The sequence below is a fragment of the Geotrypetes seraphini genome, chromosome 19 (assembly GCF_902459505.1).
Source record: "Geotrypetes seraphini chromosome 19, aGeoSer1.1, whole genome shotgun sequence".
NCBI classification, from domain to species: Eukaryota; Metazoa; Chordata; class Amphibia; order Gymnophiona; family Dermophiidae; genus Geotrypetes; species Geotrypetes seraphini.
The window spans coordinates 17306132-17324056 of NC_047102.1; the positions used below are offsets into that span (position 1 = coordinate 17306132).

A 17925-nucleotide genomic window follows, 5' to 3' on the forward strand; every position below is an offset into this window, starting at 1 on the left:
CCTTTGGTCAATGGCTTGTCGATTGGTATTTTTTTCATACTCTAGAATTAGATAATGTACAGGAAATGAAGCAGTTTCTGTCTTCCTTAAAACACTATCTTGCTGCTGAAGGAGAAAACTCTTAATTTGTGGATCTTACTATAATAGGAAAGATCAAGCGGCCTCTAGATTATTTGGCTTTCGTGTAATCTGTGATTGACTTCTTGTGATTGTCAATGTGTCTATATTTGGAAACCTCCTCTGCAAACACGTTCTCATATGCACTACATGTTTTTGTTACTTCGGCCTCCGTAAAATAGTTTAACCCCCAACTAACATGAGCAACAGGATGCAATGGTGGGAATGGAGGGCGTTGGGATAACATCTGTAAGTTGCTGCTGGTGCTGGAGAAGGGCAGCCTACCTTTCTTGACATCTCCTGGGACAGGAAGTGATCTTGGCATTCCTGGAAGATATAGTGCGTCGAAGTGACATCACTGGGTGGAGACCAAATCACTTTAAAAGTCTGTACTTCCTGTGCATAAATTGCTGTCAGTTATGTGGGTCCCTGTTGCATTTACTCTTTTATTTATTTATTTTAAAATTGATTGCCCGTCTAACGCCTAGGTGGGTCACAGTTTGCATGATCACAGTTATGCCAGCTCTATGGCTGATGTAACCGCAGACATGTAAATGTAAGGCACTGATACCGAGTAGAGAATGACACGGTGAAAAAATTGGTCCCCGTCACCGCCCCGTCCCCGTCTCACCATCCCCGTCACCGCCCCGTCCCCGTCTCACCATCCCCGTCACCGCCCCGTCCCCGTCTCACCATCCTCTTCACCGCCCCGTCACCGCCACTGCCACCCCATTCACCGCCCCGTCACCGCCACTGCAATCCCATTCACTTTTCTTTATTTACGTATAAAGGAAACATTCTTTAAAACTTTAAAACTTAGTTAAATATTAGTTAATAACTATACAAAAACAAAACACGCAGAGAAAAAATTAATTAATATAAATTCCCTGACTTCCCTGCAATGTCCCCCCTTGAAGGTCTGTCCCCATCCTGAAAGCCTGATGCCCCCCCCCCCCCCGACGTCCGATACATCCCTCCCCCCGAAGGACCGCCGACTCCCCAACAATATCGGGCCAGGAGGGAGCCCAAATCCTCCTGGCCACGGCGACCCCCTAACCCCACCCCGCACTACATTACGGGCAGGAGGGATCCCAGGCCCTCCTGCCCTCGACGCAAACCCCCCTCCCCCCAACGACCGCCCCCCCCAGCTTCAAAATGATGCCTGAAGTTACCTTGGGGGTTCTGAGCACTATTAATTTTAATTTATTACAGCACTCCAGAAATATTTTTCTAATTGTTTTAACTTGGAAAAGCGAACCAGGATTGTCTTAATGAAAGGCTTATGTTTGCACTGCAGCCCTCCTGCCCTCGACGCAAACCCCCCTCCCCCCAACGACCGCCCCCCCCCAGCCGACCCGCGACCCCCCTGGCGACCCCCACGACCCCCCCACCCCCCTTCCCCGTACCTTTGGTAGTTGGCCGGACAGACGGGAGCCAAAACCGCCTGTCCGGCAGGCAGCCAACGAAGGAATGAGGCCGGATTGGCCCATCCATCCTAAAGCTCCGCCTACTGGTGGGGCCTAAGGCGCGTGGGCCAATCAGAATAGGCCCTGGAGCCTTAGGTCCCACCTGGGGGCGCGGCCTGAGGCACATGGTCGGGTTGGGCCCATGTGCCTCAGGCCGCGCCCCCAGGTGGGACCTAAGGCTCCAGGGCCTATTCTGATTGGCCCACGCGCCTTAGGCCTCACCAGTAGGCGGAGCTTTAGGATGGATGGGCCAATCCGGCCTCATTCCTTCGTTGGCTGCCTGCCGGACAGGCGGGTTTGGCTCCCGTCTGTCCGGCCAACTACCAAAGGTACGGGGAAGGGGGGTGGGGGGGTCGGGGGGGTCGCCAGAGGGGTCGCGGGTCAGCTGGGGGGGCGGTCGGAGGTTCTTGGGGGGGGCGGCCGTTGGGGGGGAAGGGGGGTTTGCGTCGAGGGCAGGAGGGCCTGGGATCCCTCCTGCCCGTAATGTAGTGCGGGGTGGGGTTAGGGGGTCGCCGTGGCCAGGAGGGTTTGGGCTCCCTTCTGGCCCGATATTGTCGGGAAGTCGGCGGTCCTTCGGGGTGGGGGTGCGAGTGGTCCTGCCGGGGGGGGGGGGATGTATCGGACGTCGGGGAGTCGGCCGGGCAAGAGGGCTTGGGCTCCCTCTTGCTCCGATCGCGGGTGCGGGTGGGAGCGCGTGCGAGCGGTCGTTCGGGGTGGGGGTGCGAGCGGTCCTGCTGGGGGGGTGAATCGGGCGTTGGGCGGTAAATAGCGGTTCCTAGAAGGGGGTACATTGGCCCGCGGGGACAAACCTGTTCACCGTTTCCGCGGTCGGTGAATGGCCTTGTCCCCGTCACCGCAGCGACTGCTAGTTTTCTTCCCCGTTTTCGGCGGTGACCCGCGGCTTAAATGCGGTGGCCGCGGGTAAACCGTCACCGTGTCATTCTCTAATACCGAGTTACAGTTGTATTGTATAATGCACTCTGGGCACCCAGATGTTTTATCACTGGAAAATAGGATGCCTCTATGGAACTGTCAGGAACTTACAGAGTTGCATATGTCACTCAAAGTTAGATGCTCAGTTTTGCGCACGGATGGAAGAACTACATGCAAATTAATTGGTTTAATTGGTAAAAACAATTAATAATTGGCATTAACAAGCACCAAATTGACAGTCAATTAGAAGTTAGAAACATAGAGTATGACGGCAGAAAAGGGCCGTCGGCCCAACACGTCTGCTCACTCAAAAGAACCCTCCCCTTAAAAGAACACTCCCTCTAAGCAATTCCCCGAAGTGAACCCTCATGTTTATCCCATCGTTTCTTGAAGTCGAGCACGTTGCTGGCCTCAACTACCTGACGTGGAAGGCCATTGCAAAGGTCAACCACCCTTTCGGTGAAGAAGTACTTCCTGCACTCGCGGCTGCTCTCCTGCTCCCCCATGAAAAACCATATTCGCAGTTTTTCAAGATTCACGGGGGTTCCTGGAACGGAACCCCCGCGAATATCGGGGGAGTGCTGTACATGTTTTTATCCTAACGCGCATCGTATACAGTATAAATTAAGTCTGCTTACCTTCAAGTTTCTGTTATATAAAACTCTGGCTTTCATTTACAAATCATTGATTCCCTATACCCCAACCAGATCACTGAGGTCTATTGATCAACATTTATTAGTTATTCCCTCACTTAAAATTATTAATACGCGGCGGCATTTTATTTTTTCTGTTACAGCTCCTCAAACATGGAACTCCCTCTCCATTTACTTAAGAGAAGAAAACAATTAAGAGCAAACTAGAAAGCTTTCTTTTCAAAGATGCTTTTGATACTTAAAAAACTTCATTTCCACAACCTGTTTAAGATTCATTGTTTATTCTCCCCTATTGTTTTTTACCATAATTGTCTTCTTTTCTATCAGCAATTTGTATTTCTCTACCCATCCTTTCCTCTCGTTCTTACATGATTATACTGTTAGTTTTTAACATGTTACGTTTGTTTAGTTTCTGCCTGTTTTGCTGCCCCCTTATTGTATGTAATTTTAATGATATGTTCATCGCTTAGAAATTTGAGTAAGCGATTAATCAAATATACAATAAACTTGAAACTTTGTAATCTATCGGTCGTATCTTGTGTAAATTGCAGAGGACCACAAGGTATTTGCGATTCATAAATAACATGTTTTTTATACAATTGCCTCTTAGCAGCTTCAGATATATATATATATATATATTTTTTTTTTTTTTACAGAGAAGGCAGTTTCCATTGTTAATCCTTAATCAGCTTTCTATGAACTAGTAATCCGATAGTATTATTACAGCAGCATTTTACTTGCTAAGTTTCATTTTAATGTCTGTGAATTCGGGATGATAAGCTCCTTATGAATAAGCCTCTCTGTGGAGTCGTGATGTCAGCAGTCGTTGCGTGTGTGGAGCAAAGTCAGCTACTGTAAAAGTGCTGTGGCTCGTAGTTTCAGCCAGTGGCATAGCAAGGGTGAGAAGTGCCCAGGGCAGTGGCGCCCCTCCCCTGCCCTCTTCTCCGCCACCCCCCCTCCTGCTATGCACACTCCACTTCCATTCCCCCAGCAACCCCCCAAGCTGTTGTCGCACCAGCTTCAGCTCTTCCTCTGACGTCACTTCCTTGGCGCGGGTCCAGGAAGTGACATCAGAGGAAAAGCTGACACTGGCATGACAGCATCTTGGGGGTTGCTGCTCGCACCAGGAACAATACAGAGGTATGGGGGGAAGGGAAGCAGCATGCACATACAGCGTTGGGGCGCGGAGAAGGAGCAGGGGGGAGAGGAGGATGGGTGCCGGCACCTGGGGTAGACCCCCCCCCACCTCTTACTACGCCACTGGTTTCAGCTTTCATTAACTGTGTCCATGTGTGTAGAGGCCATTTTATTTGGAGGTAAAATATGGTATTTCATTACTTGGATACTGTGAGATGCAGACTGGTGCTGCCCGAATCGAATCACTGTCTGAGAAAATTGGACTCGCCAATTCAGCGACCCCCCTACCCTGACGTACCTCCGAGGCCTCGTAAAACAGCAGCGGCAGCAGTGCTCTGAACAGGCCGCTTCGCAGCCTTCCCCGCCGGGGCCGTCCCTCTGCCACGTCGCTGATTTCTTAGTTACAGTACACTTCCTCTAATTAATGACAGAGATTAGCTGGCTTTGTCACTGTCCACTTACTAGTATTTGTGGGCTAAAGCTTCGTAATAGGCATCTGTTTTTAGTGCTCTGCATTTCTGCATTCAACTTGTGCTGTTTCCATAAAAACTTGCGTCAAATGCTGCTCTGTTATTCTTGGTAAATGTAAGTGCTTCCTGTCAAAAAAATTTTTTTAACTCTACGGCTTCAAAAGATGCCTGAAATCCATTGCTAAAGAAGATGTCAGTGTTTATTTCGTTCAAGGTTTTTCTATGAAGCAAGTGTTATTTTTAGCAGCAGAAGCCATATTATTCCACAGTTTCCTAAAGGAATATGGCTTTATACTTACAAAATTGGCCAATTAAGCTGGCCTGAAACCCCCTATGCCTGTAAGAGAACAGACTGTGGGGGAGGGTTATACTTTTTGTTTGCATCTGCAGCCCACCAGGCAATCCACCCCCTGTCTCTTCTTGTCAGCTACTTTTAAATTGTTTTCACAGAGTAGAAATTTACCCCCTCTCTTGGTTTTTTTTTTTTTTAACAAAAGCGCGCTAGCATTTATAGTGCTGGCCGCGGCGGTAACAGCGCCGACGCTCATAGGAATTCTATGAGCGTTGGCGCTGTTACCGCCGTGGCCGGCACTAAAAACGCTAGCGTGCTTTTGTAAAAGGGGTAAAGTGAAGGTGAAGTTTACCGTTTTGAGTTGTTACCACAGGGGAGAAGAGTTTTTCCCTTAAAGATAAAAATCCATTTCTAGACCGCAATTACTGAAAAGTTCTATGTGGTTTACAAAAGTTTAGCTAATCATACCTTTACTGAAATTCATGCTGAATTTTCTTATGATGGGATGGCTCATGATTGGCCTGTTGTAATTGTTCAGAATAAGTGCTCTCCATTCGATTGTTTTCTTATTGCAACTGTGCTGTATCATGACCTTGTTACCTTTTATGTATTCTCTTTATTGTTAAAATCAATAAAATCTTTGAACTATTGAGACACCCTTGTAAGTGTATTGTGTGTTGCCGTACTGTTAAGTACACTTCCCCCTCCCCATTCGCGGTTTCGGTAATCGCGATTTCACATATTCGCGATTTTTGGGGGAGGGGAAAAAAGAAAAAAAAAACCTATCATTAAGTCTTCCCCCCAGCATCCCGACCTTACCTGGTGGTCTAACGGGCTTTCGGGGCAGGAGCGATCTTCCTACGCTCCTGCCCCGTGCAAATCGCCATTAGGAAATAGCTGTAGGGAGTTCCAGTCGTAGCAGCGGGAGGGAGGCGGGGGTGGGTCAGAGTCTGATATTCGCGGTTTTTCGCCATTCGCGGTCCGGCTCTGCCCCTATCCCCCGCGAATTCGGAGGGAGAAGTGTATGTGTTTGAATTGAACCATCTCAATTGACAACTTTTGTGGCAATGTCTCGTCTGGATGGAGGAAAATCTTGAGCCCTATAATTTGATTAAGTATGGGACTCCGTTTTCAGTGCTATAACTTTCAGCATTTTGTTAAAATACTTTGTATTTTCTTTCATTACTTCGCTGTTTCTGGAGTCTTGGATCCAAAGATGAGACCTTGAGCATAAATAGTTAAATGTTGTTTTCTTTTTAGCTGTAAATTCAAATGTACCCTACTATTATTGCTTTCTGTACAAGTGTAATACTTGAACTTGAAATTGAAAATCAATAAAGATTTAATTACAAGTAAAATCTTTGAACTAAAAAAAAGTCCTAATGAGAATCAAACAATCAAGGGCTAAGAGACTTCAAAAATAAAAAGGTTTTCAGGTGTCTCCTAAACTGTAAATACGAGGTAGACATACAGTAGATAACAACCGTTTGAAATCGTTATCCCAAAATGCTGCCTGGAAGGAGAGAGTTCTGTTATGATATCTTTTAAATCTACAACCCTTGACCGGTGGAAAAATGAAAAAAGCTTACTAGGTTATAAGAGATTTGGGTAACCACCTGATATCTGACATGGGAGTAGAAAAGAAGCAGAAGAATCAGCAACTGAGATGTTCATCCAGAGGAGGAAAGTGAAGAAGGTACTGGGGAGAGGAAAGAGAGTGAGAATTTACAGAGATCTAGGAGTTGCCTATTTCACGGAGCCCAGGGAAACTCCAGAAACCAAAGAGGGGACTGAGCCTCAGGGAAGACTAAACTCAGGGGATCACAACAGTCATAGTATTATGCTTGCAACCATGCATGTAATTAGAAGAAAGTGCACGCACTGTCAGATGGTCTATCTCGAGCCTTTTTGTTTTAACCCACCCTGTCGTTTATTCCCCATTTGTCTTTCTATCAAAAATTGTATTTCCTTTCCCTTTTGGTAGCGTATGTCCCGTGCGTCATGTCTAAGCTAAATTGTAAGTTGTAATTTTATTTTTGTACATCGCTTTGAATTTTGAGTAAGCGATTAACTTTTAAATAAACATGAAACTTGAAGCCATAAGTCAATTAGTGTAATTATGTTGGAACACCACAGAAGAGTCAAAATAAGGATAACCCACATACCGTGCCTACGCTCTGGAAGTTAGACCTCCCGACACCTCCCCTCCAGACCAACAAAGAATCCACCACAGGACAAGAGTGAGACCAGCAAAAGGCTTAGCTCAGCACTAAGCATGGTCTTGTACAATAAACTCATTTGTTCAAAAACAGACCTTAGAATAACATATTAGATTATAGAAATTCATAGACCTCAGTGGTGTAACTGTGTGAAAATCAAATTTCAATACACACAGTATATTATACACCAAGAATCGTCATTGGCCCAAATTTTTCAAAAGTGCAATCTTTATAAATAGTTTTAATAAATAGAAGTATTCATCTTAACGTGCAAGAAAACTCGACTTGGGGATATGTACTCCGACATAGAGCTATGTTTCGCCAGATGGCTGTATCAAGGATTCCCCCTATAGATAAATAAATATGAATCAATATCTCATATACATCTATACTTAAATTAGAAAATTCTTATAATCAACTTTTAAAACTAACCTTAGTAAAGATTCTATTAGCCTAATTATTGCTCATACAATAAAGACAGACTTGAAATGAGGTGTGCGGTACCACTAAATTTTCTCATGCCTTGCTTAATTAGGTTTGTGCCGTGAGCTCTTTTTTTTTTTTTGACTGTATTTTCTGATTCAGGATGATTTGCTGTACATCCCACTCTGCCTCTTTTAAACATTCTAGCACTTGTGGATTGCAGTTTAGAGACAAAGAATGCTTGGTCTTTTCAAGAAACAGTTTGGAGCTTATGGTGTTCTCAGAATCATAAAGGTTAAGTACCATTGTCCTGCAAATCTGCTGTTGCTTATACAGTATTTTATGGCCTACAACCAGCTCATCAAAGTTCTCTTGTAAAATGAAGAGAAAGCCGGCTCTTCAACAACAGTTTCTTCGTAAAAGAAGAATGCCTGCTTTTGTCCGCGTTAACCTACTTTCTAGGTGCTTGATAAGTTTATGTGCTTGCTGGCTTCATACTCTAAACCAAGTCTCAGGGCTGCCGGCCAATCCTTGATAGATGGTCACATTTCAGCTCAAGAAATTTATTTGTAAAATTCCTTGGCCCCGACGTTTAGTATAAATAATTTCCTCAGATTACAAGTAAATGATGATCTGTTTGCAGTGAAGATAATGTTATTCATCCAATTGAGAAACAGGGCTCACACTTTCTGTAACCCAAGAGACTGTTTTACTTAAGTAAGCACTCACACTCTTTTACAGTAGGGCTTTCAGTAAATTCAGATCATTATATGAAACTGTCACCATTGAAATTCGCTTTTGTTTGTTCGTTTTTTTCATTGGGGGGTCAGGTATTCTCGAGTCACTGATCAAAATTCCTCTTTTCACCAGTTGAAACAGGATCTGGTATCGATGGCCATCCTGTGGTCTAATTACTGTATATAAGTTCTCAATGAGTTATTATACGTTTCCATTTTCGGAGATGTATCTTTGTATTTTTTTTCTGGGGGACAGTGAAGGGTGTTATATGTGTTTTTTATTTTATTTTTTTACCCTGACAGTTCACTCCTGTTACATCAAGCTCAGTTGTAACTAGGGTTTGAATCTGGCACCACGGAACCTTCACTCTCTCTTGACTGGGGACTTTTCCCTTGTTTTGTATCTTCTTCCCGCAACATAAATTGCCTGGTTATTATAGTCACTGACTAGGGAATGTACACCAGGACAGAAATTCTATAAATGAACACCTCATTTTAAGTGCCAATTCTTAAGGACTTAAGGATACACCTATTAATGCAAAACCACATGGGTGCATCCAAACATAGGCATGGTTACTAACTGTGCAGGCCCGGTTGTCCCCATCACCCCCTCCCCCCTTGCTCCCCCCACTTCCCGTACCATAAGATTCAGTACTTAACTTTCTTATGGATATAATAGCCGCAACTCTATTTATTGACAACCATAAATTAACATAACTAGAAATATAACATGACAGTTCCCGAGCTACTAACATTAACACTTAACATTTTGGCCCCCGACCTTGCCATGTCAGCAAGGGTCTGGGGGGTGGCATGTCCCTTCATGCTAGAGAATGACACGGAGACACATTTTTCCCTGTCCCTGCTGAAACTCATTTTCCCGTCTCGTCCCCATAAGTTCTTTTCCTGTCCCTGCCCCATTCTTGCAAGCTGTATCCTCATCTGCACAAGCCTCAAACACTTTAAAATCATAAGTAGCAACATTCTACAGCTCAGACTGTGATGTCATAATGCCTCATCCCACCAATGCCTAAGCTCCGTCCTCATCTGCACAAGCCTCAAACACTTTAAAATCATAAGTAGCAACATTCTAGAGCTCAGACTGTGATGTCATAATGCCTCATTCCACCAATGCCTAAGCTCCGTCCTCATCTGCACAAGCCTCAAACACTTTAAAATCATAAGTAGCAACATTCTAGAGCTGAGATTGTGATGTCATAATGCCTCATAACACCAATGCCTAAGCTCCATCCTCATCTGCACAAGCCTCAAACCCTTTAAAATCATAAGTAGCAACATTCTAGAGCTCAGACTGTGATGTCATAATGCCTCATTCCACCAATGCCTAAGCTCCGTCCTCATCAGCACAAGCCTCAAACGCTTTAAAATCATAAGTAGCAACATTCTAGAGCTGAGATTGTGATGTCATAATGCCTCATAACACCAATGCCTAAGCTCCGTCCTCATCTGCACAAGCCTCAAACGCTTTAAAATTATAAGTGTTTGAGGCTTATACGGTTAAGGCAGAGCTTATGGGAATGGGGCAGGGACAGCGACAAAACTCACAGGGACAGGATGGGAAATTGAGTTCCTGTGGGGATGGGGACAAATTTGTCCCCATGTCATTCTTTACTTCATGCCCCATTAAACTGGGTCATTCGACCCATAGGCACGGCTCCCAGCCAGCCCACCGCTCATCCCTAGATGAGCCCCAGCAACCAGTAGTTCGGGATAACCACCCTCCTGAGCTACTCAGCAACCAGCCCCTTGGCCAAAACACAAGGGCAGGCGGGAAAAGCCGCCTTACAGGACCCAGGAAGGGGCCAGGTCCTCCAAGGTCCTGGCTTTATGACCTCGCCCTGTGCCGTTACCCCACGCCTCTCCTCCAATTACTTTGAACTCCACGTCGGGGAAAGTCCAGCAATCAATCACCCACTCCGGCGACCTCCCTGCCTCCCTGACGCTCGATGGGTGACATTATCTTCATGACAAGCTCTCGAGCTCACCTTTACAGCAGGTCAATGGCTGATATAAGTTGGCAAACCTCATACAAGGCAGGCAACTGATAATATTCTGTAAGTGTGCACAATATGCCCATACTCCACCTATTTGTACGCCCCCCTGACAGTTGTACATTAACCCCCAGATTCTATAGGAGGGGGCGCTGAAATGTTCTCAGCCCAGCTAGCCAACTTCTTAAATTCTGAGCGTTATTTTGCCGCTGTAGCTGAAAAGCGTGTTATCTGATTTCGTGAAGGGCCAATTTGCAGAAACGAAATTCTGTTTTGACATGGTTTCAGATCATCGACTGAACCTTATCCACGCCATTCTCTCCTTGGTTGGGCTGAGAACTTTTCTGCATACCCTGGTATGTAAATTTGGGTGCACTATCAAGACGTGTGCGCCAATTTTTTAAAAAATTATTTTATTGGGTATTTACATCCCACCTATTAATGGATGTTGTCAAAGTGTTTTTACATTCAGGTACTCAAGCATTTTCCACATCTATCCCGGTGGGCTCACAGTCACGTACCTGGGGCAGTGAAGGATCAAGTGACTTACCCAGGGTCACAAGGAGCAGCATGGGGTCTCTAATCAGAAAATAATGGGTATACATTGAAGGAATTAAGGACAGTACTCGGCAGGCCTGTGTCCCGTATATGGACATTCAGTTGAGGAGGGTTAAGATGGGCTGGAGTGAGCTTTGACGGAGACTCCAGTAGATGGAACCTAAGCACACTAATGGCCAGGGCTCTGGGTTTCTGGCCCAGAAATATCTAAGTAAAAAGGACCATTTAAACTAAATTAATTTATACAGCATGTATGGTTGGGCAGACTGGATGGTCCACTCGGGTCTTTATCTGCCGTCATGTACTATGTTACTATGAACCCACAACCTCAGCGTGCTGAGGCCGTAGCTCTAACCACTAGGCCACTCCTTCCAATTACTGTTAATTGGCAGTCATTAAAAGTCTATGTACCGGGAGTAAGGTTATACTGCCACTACCTCTGTAGCACCATAGAAATGTTAAACTGTAGTTTTAGTAGTGAGAAACCTTTTGGGGTCTGCGTGTAAGAAGAATTCATTGTAACTGATTCTGTGGAGAGCTGATATTATTGATCATTGCTCTTTTAGTTTTTCAGTTAAGAATTATCTGCTTGTTCTCATTTCTAACTGTTCCCCAAACCCCAACATGTTGTGGTCTAGAGTCTTAACAAAGAGACTAGAGATGCCATAAATCTAGAATATTTATTTTTCAACATGTATATCATAAAAAGAAAACCATAATTGCACTGCCCCGGTTTAATCAAAACCAGAAGCTGTCAGAATTCACTATAAATTCTCCTGCCACCTCCTGCAACTTTTATAGTTTTTTTGAGCAGAACACAAAACCAATAATGAACTGAAATTCTCGCTTGTTAAATCCCTGTTTTTAAGGCGTCGCGGAGAAATGTGACATTTACGGCTCTTATTCCGTATCAATGTTTTCCAAGGTCCTTTTCGATCAAATAAGGCCTTTAATCGTTTGCTTCATGTTTTCCAGAATAGTTTTAAATAAAGTGCTCAGAAATCATTAACCAGATTAAGAATCTTGCCGGTTGCTGCCAGAAATGGGGTGGGGGGGGGGAGACATTTGATTGTCAATGTCTGAACCATTTATGTTTTTTAGACAGTCTTTCTCTGGGACAGTGTGCTGGGTTTCTGAGTCTGAAAAAGCTCTGACTGATACAAGAGCCAGATGTAACAATGACCTTAAATGGTAAAAGCTCCCATGAGCTAGAGAGGCTGGCCTTGGGAGGAAAAAAAAGGAATAACTCAGTTTTAGGCTAGTAATCTCTATAACTAAGAATAAACCTATTCAGTTATGCTGCAGGACAGAACTCTTTCCCCTTCTTAAAGGTATAGTACTTCATTGCTGTGACATTGATTTATTGGGTTGGATAATCTCTTGGGGAAGTTGGCCCTTTTTTTTTCTCTCTCTCTCTCTCTCTCAGTTGTTTGGATTTTTATTTTCATTTTGCGTCCGATGTATGCCAAGAATATAAAAGGATTATGGTTTTGCAGGAAGTTATGTTTAACTGGGTTTAACTCTGTTTACATTCCGTCCTGGGGCACAAACGCACAGTATGATGAAGAAAGAGTCGTTGGAGAGTCCACAGAAACTGAGGGAAGAAAGGTAGGTTGCAAGTAAGAAAGGCTGTTATTGCAAAACAGTGTTTTACCTCTATTGCTTTTTGTTATTACCTGTTAAACGTGATGATATGTTATACCTTCACCTCTTACACTTGTTCTGTTGCTACACCAGGTAAATTTATCTGTCTCTTGAGCCTCTCAGTTTTCAAGATATTTCCGGAAGTAATTTTTTTTGAAAGTACAGTATGTGCTTCTTTTTTGGGTCTGTAGGGATAACTTGATGTTGAGCAAACGATCAAAAAAATAGTCAGATTGAAGCCCGGGAATTCTGCAGGGAAAGTCTCCATGGATGTCTCTGTATATTATATGTTTTGTTTTGATTTATTTTTTGATGTAAACTGCTCAGACGACTTGATTTGACGAGCGATACAGTGGATCCTGGATAACAGGATCAACTTTCTTTATAGCCTGCTTTCTTTTCTAGCGTTAGATTGCTGGTTTGTGCATTATACAGTAAACCTGGGGGTGATTCCTCTTTGGATGTTATGTAAACTGCTGAGGTGTGAACCATTAGCTTTGCTAAACGTTGCCTGTTGATCATCCACATATGATGCTTTTGAAGTTTCATCCCTTCTGGCGGCCTTCCTATATACACAGCCAATTAGTGTGGCTTAAATGTTTTTGTTTAAGTAGTAAAATGTAACACTTTATGAGTCTTTGCAACTGGTCCTTAAATGAGACTAAAATGTATTCCTGTGTATAACATTAAAGAATATGAAAATCCCATATAATCCTAATGATATTTAAAACACAGCTGTGTTCATTGAATAGGAGACAATTCAGCCAGAGATTAAAAAGTCTGAATTAAGAAGGAACATAAGAGAAAACTAGACTGGTTATGAATCTGATATTCATAATAATAATAATAATAACTTAATTTTTCTATACCGCCATAGTTAGGCGACTTCTAGGCGGTTTACATTGTAAGAAGGCTGGACATTCAGCGAATAACAAAAGGTCTTAATACAATACAATAAGTCTACATACAATACAATACAATGAGTCTAAATACAAAGATTTTTGCACTGTTCCACCGAGAGAAATTTTGTTGGCTATCACCGTTCTTGGCTGGTCCATTACCCTGAACTGCTGTTGTGTTGAGCAATGGTTTTCAAACCTGTCTTGCGGAAGCACCAGCCAGTCAGACTTTTAGGACATTTGCAATGAATATGCAGGAGATATATTTGCATGCAGTGAAAATGGTGTATGCATATCCGTCTTACGCATATTCATTAAGGGCAGTTCTGTAACTGGTTAGGTGCTTAGGTGTCATGTTTGGGTGTGAATGGTGCTTTAACTGCCACTTACATGCATGGGTGGGCATGAGAACCTGGCCCTTGCATGGCATTTCTTCCTCCTCTCCCCTCCCTTCATCTCCCAGTGATCAGAAATCTTTTACCTCCACACCCCAACTCCTACCCTGATACTTTTTAGGTCCTTTAGTTCTTTGCCAGCAGCAAGCGGTGACTTATACCTGCTATTCACACTAGAAATTGCAGCAGAGAGAAGGCTCAGGGCTGGTGCAATCGATAAGTATGAATGAGGGAGAAATGCTGGGAGTCTTCAGCAGGAGGGGATCGGGAACCTTGCCGGCCATATCACAGCAGTGCCATTGCTGGATAGGCCAGAGCCCAAAGCGGGTGAGCCTGTGCTCACCCTGGCTCACCTGTTGCTATTCAACTGTTATAGGAGCATGTATAAGTGGCATTGTGCATATATGTGAGGTATGCATACATGGGGCTAGAAGCTGAGTGAGACATGGATGTGACTTCCACTGATGGGCATACCTTATAGCAGTGATTTTCATTCATTTTTAATCGGAGCCACTTTGGATCCAATGAGGTGAAGGAGTGCTACCAAATATTTTCCCATGTGAGGTCACAACATTGCTGAGCAGTGTGTGTCAATGTCATCCACCCCATCAACCCAACTTTACCAATCCACCTTCAAACTGTTTATATGGTTGTGAGCATTTCCAAATGCATTCTCTTCATCCATTGACAAATGCATTATTCTTCAAGTATGTGGCTCTTCTTCCCATGCACTTCCTCCTTTCTGTCATGAACTTGGTCACAGACAAAGAGAGTTGCAGAAAAAAAAGGCCAGAATGATGATGAGGCCTGCCCTAGAGGTCTCCAAGGGCCGCAATTGGGCCCTGGGCCTTGCATTGAAGGACACTGGCTTATGGATTACTATAAGAACTGGTTGAGTGGAAGGCGATTGCTCTGAAAAAAGGGATGTTACCATTGATGTGCCTCAAGATTCAGTTCTTGGGCCTGTTTTTTTAACATTTTTGTAAGTGATATTGCTGAAGGGCTGTCTGGTAAGATTTGCTTCTTGGTGAAGGATACTAAAATCTGCAACAGAGTAGACAACTTTGATGGTGTAGATTACATGAAAAAGGACCTAGCAAAGCTTGAAGAATGGTCCGGAATGTGAAAGCTAAGATTTAATGCTAAGAAATTCAAGGTCATGTATGGGCTGCAAAAACCCAAGGAAATGGTACATTTTAGGGGTGAAAAACTTTTGTGCGTTAAAGAGGAGTGGGACTTGGGTGTGATAATATGGTGGTCAACAAGGCTGAAAAGATGATGGCTAAAGCTAGAAGAATGTGTGGGTCATAGGAAGAGGAATGGCCAATAGGAAAAAGGAGGTATTGATGCCAGTGCGTAATGAGGCCTCATTTAGAATATTTTGTACAATTCTGGACCAGACCTTCAAAAAGAAACAGGATAGAGTCAGTCCAGAGGAAGGTTGCTAAAATGGTCAGTGGTCTTCAACATAAGGCATATGGAGACAGATTTAAAGATATCAGTATGTATATTTTGGAAGAAAGGAGGGCGAGCGGAGATATGATAGAGATTTTAAAATCAAAATAATTAACAAAAATGTTACCAGCAGTGAACTAAACCACAAAGATCTACGTTAATCATGTACTTCAGTATTCCTGTGCCATTGTGCACGTTTTGAGGAAAGAAGGAATATAAGAACATAAGCAGAGGTCCATCATGCCCAGCAGTCCGCTCACGCGGCGGCCCATTAGGTCCAGAAACCTGTATTTAACCCTCTATCTATACCCTTCTATCCCCTTTTCTTTCAGAAAATTGTCCAAACCCTTCTTGAACTCCAATACCGTACCCTGTCCTATCACTCCCTCTGGAAGCGCGTTCCAGGTGTCCACCACCTGTTGGGTGAAGAAGAACTTCCTAGCATTGATTCTGAATCTGTCCCCTCTTAATTTTTCCGAATGTCCTCTCATTCTTGTAGTTTTCGAGCGTTTGAAGAATCTGTCCCTCTCCACTTTCTCTATGCCCTTCATGATCTTGTAAGTCTCTATCATATCCCCTCTAAGTCTCCACTTCTCCAGGGAAAAGAGCCCCAGTTTCTCCAGTCTTTCAGCATATGAAAGGTTTTCCATACCTTTTATCAAACGTGTCGCTCTCTTCTGAACCCTCTCGAGCATCGCCATATTCTTCTTTAAGTACGGCGACCAATATTGGTCGCAGTACTCCAGATGCGGGCGCACCATCGCCCGATACAACGGCAGGATAACTTCTTCCGTTCTGCTTGTAATACCCTTCTTGATTATACCTAGCATTCTATTCGCTTTCTTAGTGGCCACTGCGCACTGTGCCGATGGCTTCATTGTCTTGTCCACTATTACCCCCAAGTCCCTTTCTTGGATACTCTCACTCAATGACAGCCCTCCCATCGTGTAGTTGTACCTCGGGTTTCTGCTTCCTATGTGCAAGACTTTACATTTCTCAACGTTGAACTTCATCTGCCATCTCGTCGTCCACTCCCCTAGTTTGTTCAGGTCTCTTTGTAAATCTTTGTAAATATGATGTGAATCTCTGAGGAAGCCATAGATTGGTGAAACAAGGCCTTGTTGGAGTATTTTGGAAGCTTTTTCGCTAGCTTCGCGCTGCTGTGATGAGAATGCTTAAACGCCGATGAAGAGTGAATGACGGTGACGTCGTTAATACAGCTGCAGCGTTTATCTTCTGGTGTCAGAGCTAAGTCATACTTTTCCTAATACTTGTATTCAAGTTTATGTGTGCACAGCAGTGGGAAATTCTCCTCATTAGATCTCAACATTTTGTGGGTGTGAGTTTTTTATGCCGATGACAATAAAAGCGTCAGCTTGAAATCAGTTTTGATTGCTGCATGATCCTATTTATCTTGAGGCTTTTTCTCCACCATTTTTTTGATGAATGTAGATCTTTGTGGTTTAGCCCACTGCTGGTGAGTAACATTTTTTGTTAATTATTTTGATTATTTTGCTACTACTGATTTTTTTCTGGAGAGATTTTTAAACACCTATGTTGCCTAAATGCACATGAGGTGAGTCTCTAGGAGGCTGGATAGTCCAGCAGCATGCATGTACTGGTTAAATGATTATGAAGCTTAGTGGGTAGAGATGGAAAAAGAGGGAGAAGTGTGCTGGGTGTGAATTAAATGAGGGACCTTGTATGTTTATCCAGGTTTAGTTTAAAAGGAGATAGATTCCGTACAAACGTAAGGAAGTTCTTCATCCACGCGGCGGCCCAACAGGTCCAGGACCTGTGCAGCAATCCTCTATCTATACCCCTCTATCCCCTTTTCCAGCAGGAAATTGTCCAATCCTTTCTTGAACCCCAGTACCGTACTTTGCCCTATTATGTCCTCTGGAAGCGCATTCCAGGTGTCCACCACACGTTGGGTAAAGAAGAACTTCCTAGCATTCGTTTTGAATCTGTCCCCTTTTGGCAACATTCTAGAGCTCAGACTGTGATGTCATAATGCCTCATTCCACCAATGCCTAAGCTCCGTCCTGCACAAGCCTCAAACCCTTTAAAACGATAACATAAGAACATAAGCAATGCCTCCGCTGGGTCAGACCCAAGGTCCATCGTGCCCAGCAGTCCGCACACGCGGCGGCCCAACAGGTCCAGGACCTGTGCAGTAATCCTCTATCTATACCCCTCTATCCCCTTTTCCAGCAGGAAATTGTCCAATCCTTTCTTAAACCCCAGTACCGTACTCTGCCCTATTACGTCCTCTGGAAGCGCATTCCAGGTGTCCACCACACGTTGGGTAAAGAAGAACTTCCTAGCATTCGTTTTGAATCTGTCCCCTTTCAACTTTTCTGAATGCCCCGCTAACCAAAACCCATCTGTACTAACAGATTCTTTCAATAAGTTAAAAAATTCTTGGCACTTACAAATCCCACAGTTGTTAAGCAAAGCCCTGAAGGATGACATCTTGTAGATGTGGCTTTTCTTGTGGCTTTTCTTCAAAATG

At 44.0% G+C, this 17925-nt stretch overlaps 1 protein-coding gene across 7 annotated transcripts in view; it reads left to right on the forward strand.

The window, feature by feature from the left end:
• The window catches only part of IRAG1 (inositol 1,4,5-triphosphate receptor associated 1), a 130361-nt gene that overhangs the window by 11553 nt on the left and 100883 nt on the right, over positions 1 to 17925 (forward strand). For 2 of the 7 annotated variants that reach the window (XM_033928637.1, XM_033928641.1), the window contains exon 1: positions 12499 to 12625. The exons of 1 other annotated variant lie outside the window; for it this stretch is intronic. Coding sequence is in view for 2 of the 6 variants with exons in the window: in XM_033928635.1 (XP_033784526.1) it covers positions 12476 to 12625 (150 nt within the window). In the remaining 4 variants the exon portion in view is untranslated. Of the gene's footprint in view, positions 1 to 12258; positions 12349 to 12426; positions 12626 to 17925 lie in introns of those variants that run through there. 4 more of the 7 variants (XM_033928638.1, XM_033928639.1, XM_033928635.1 and 1 more) reach the window with 4 other exon arrangements.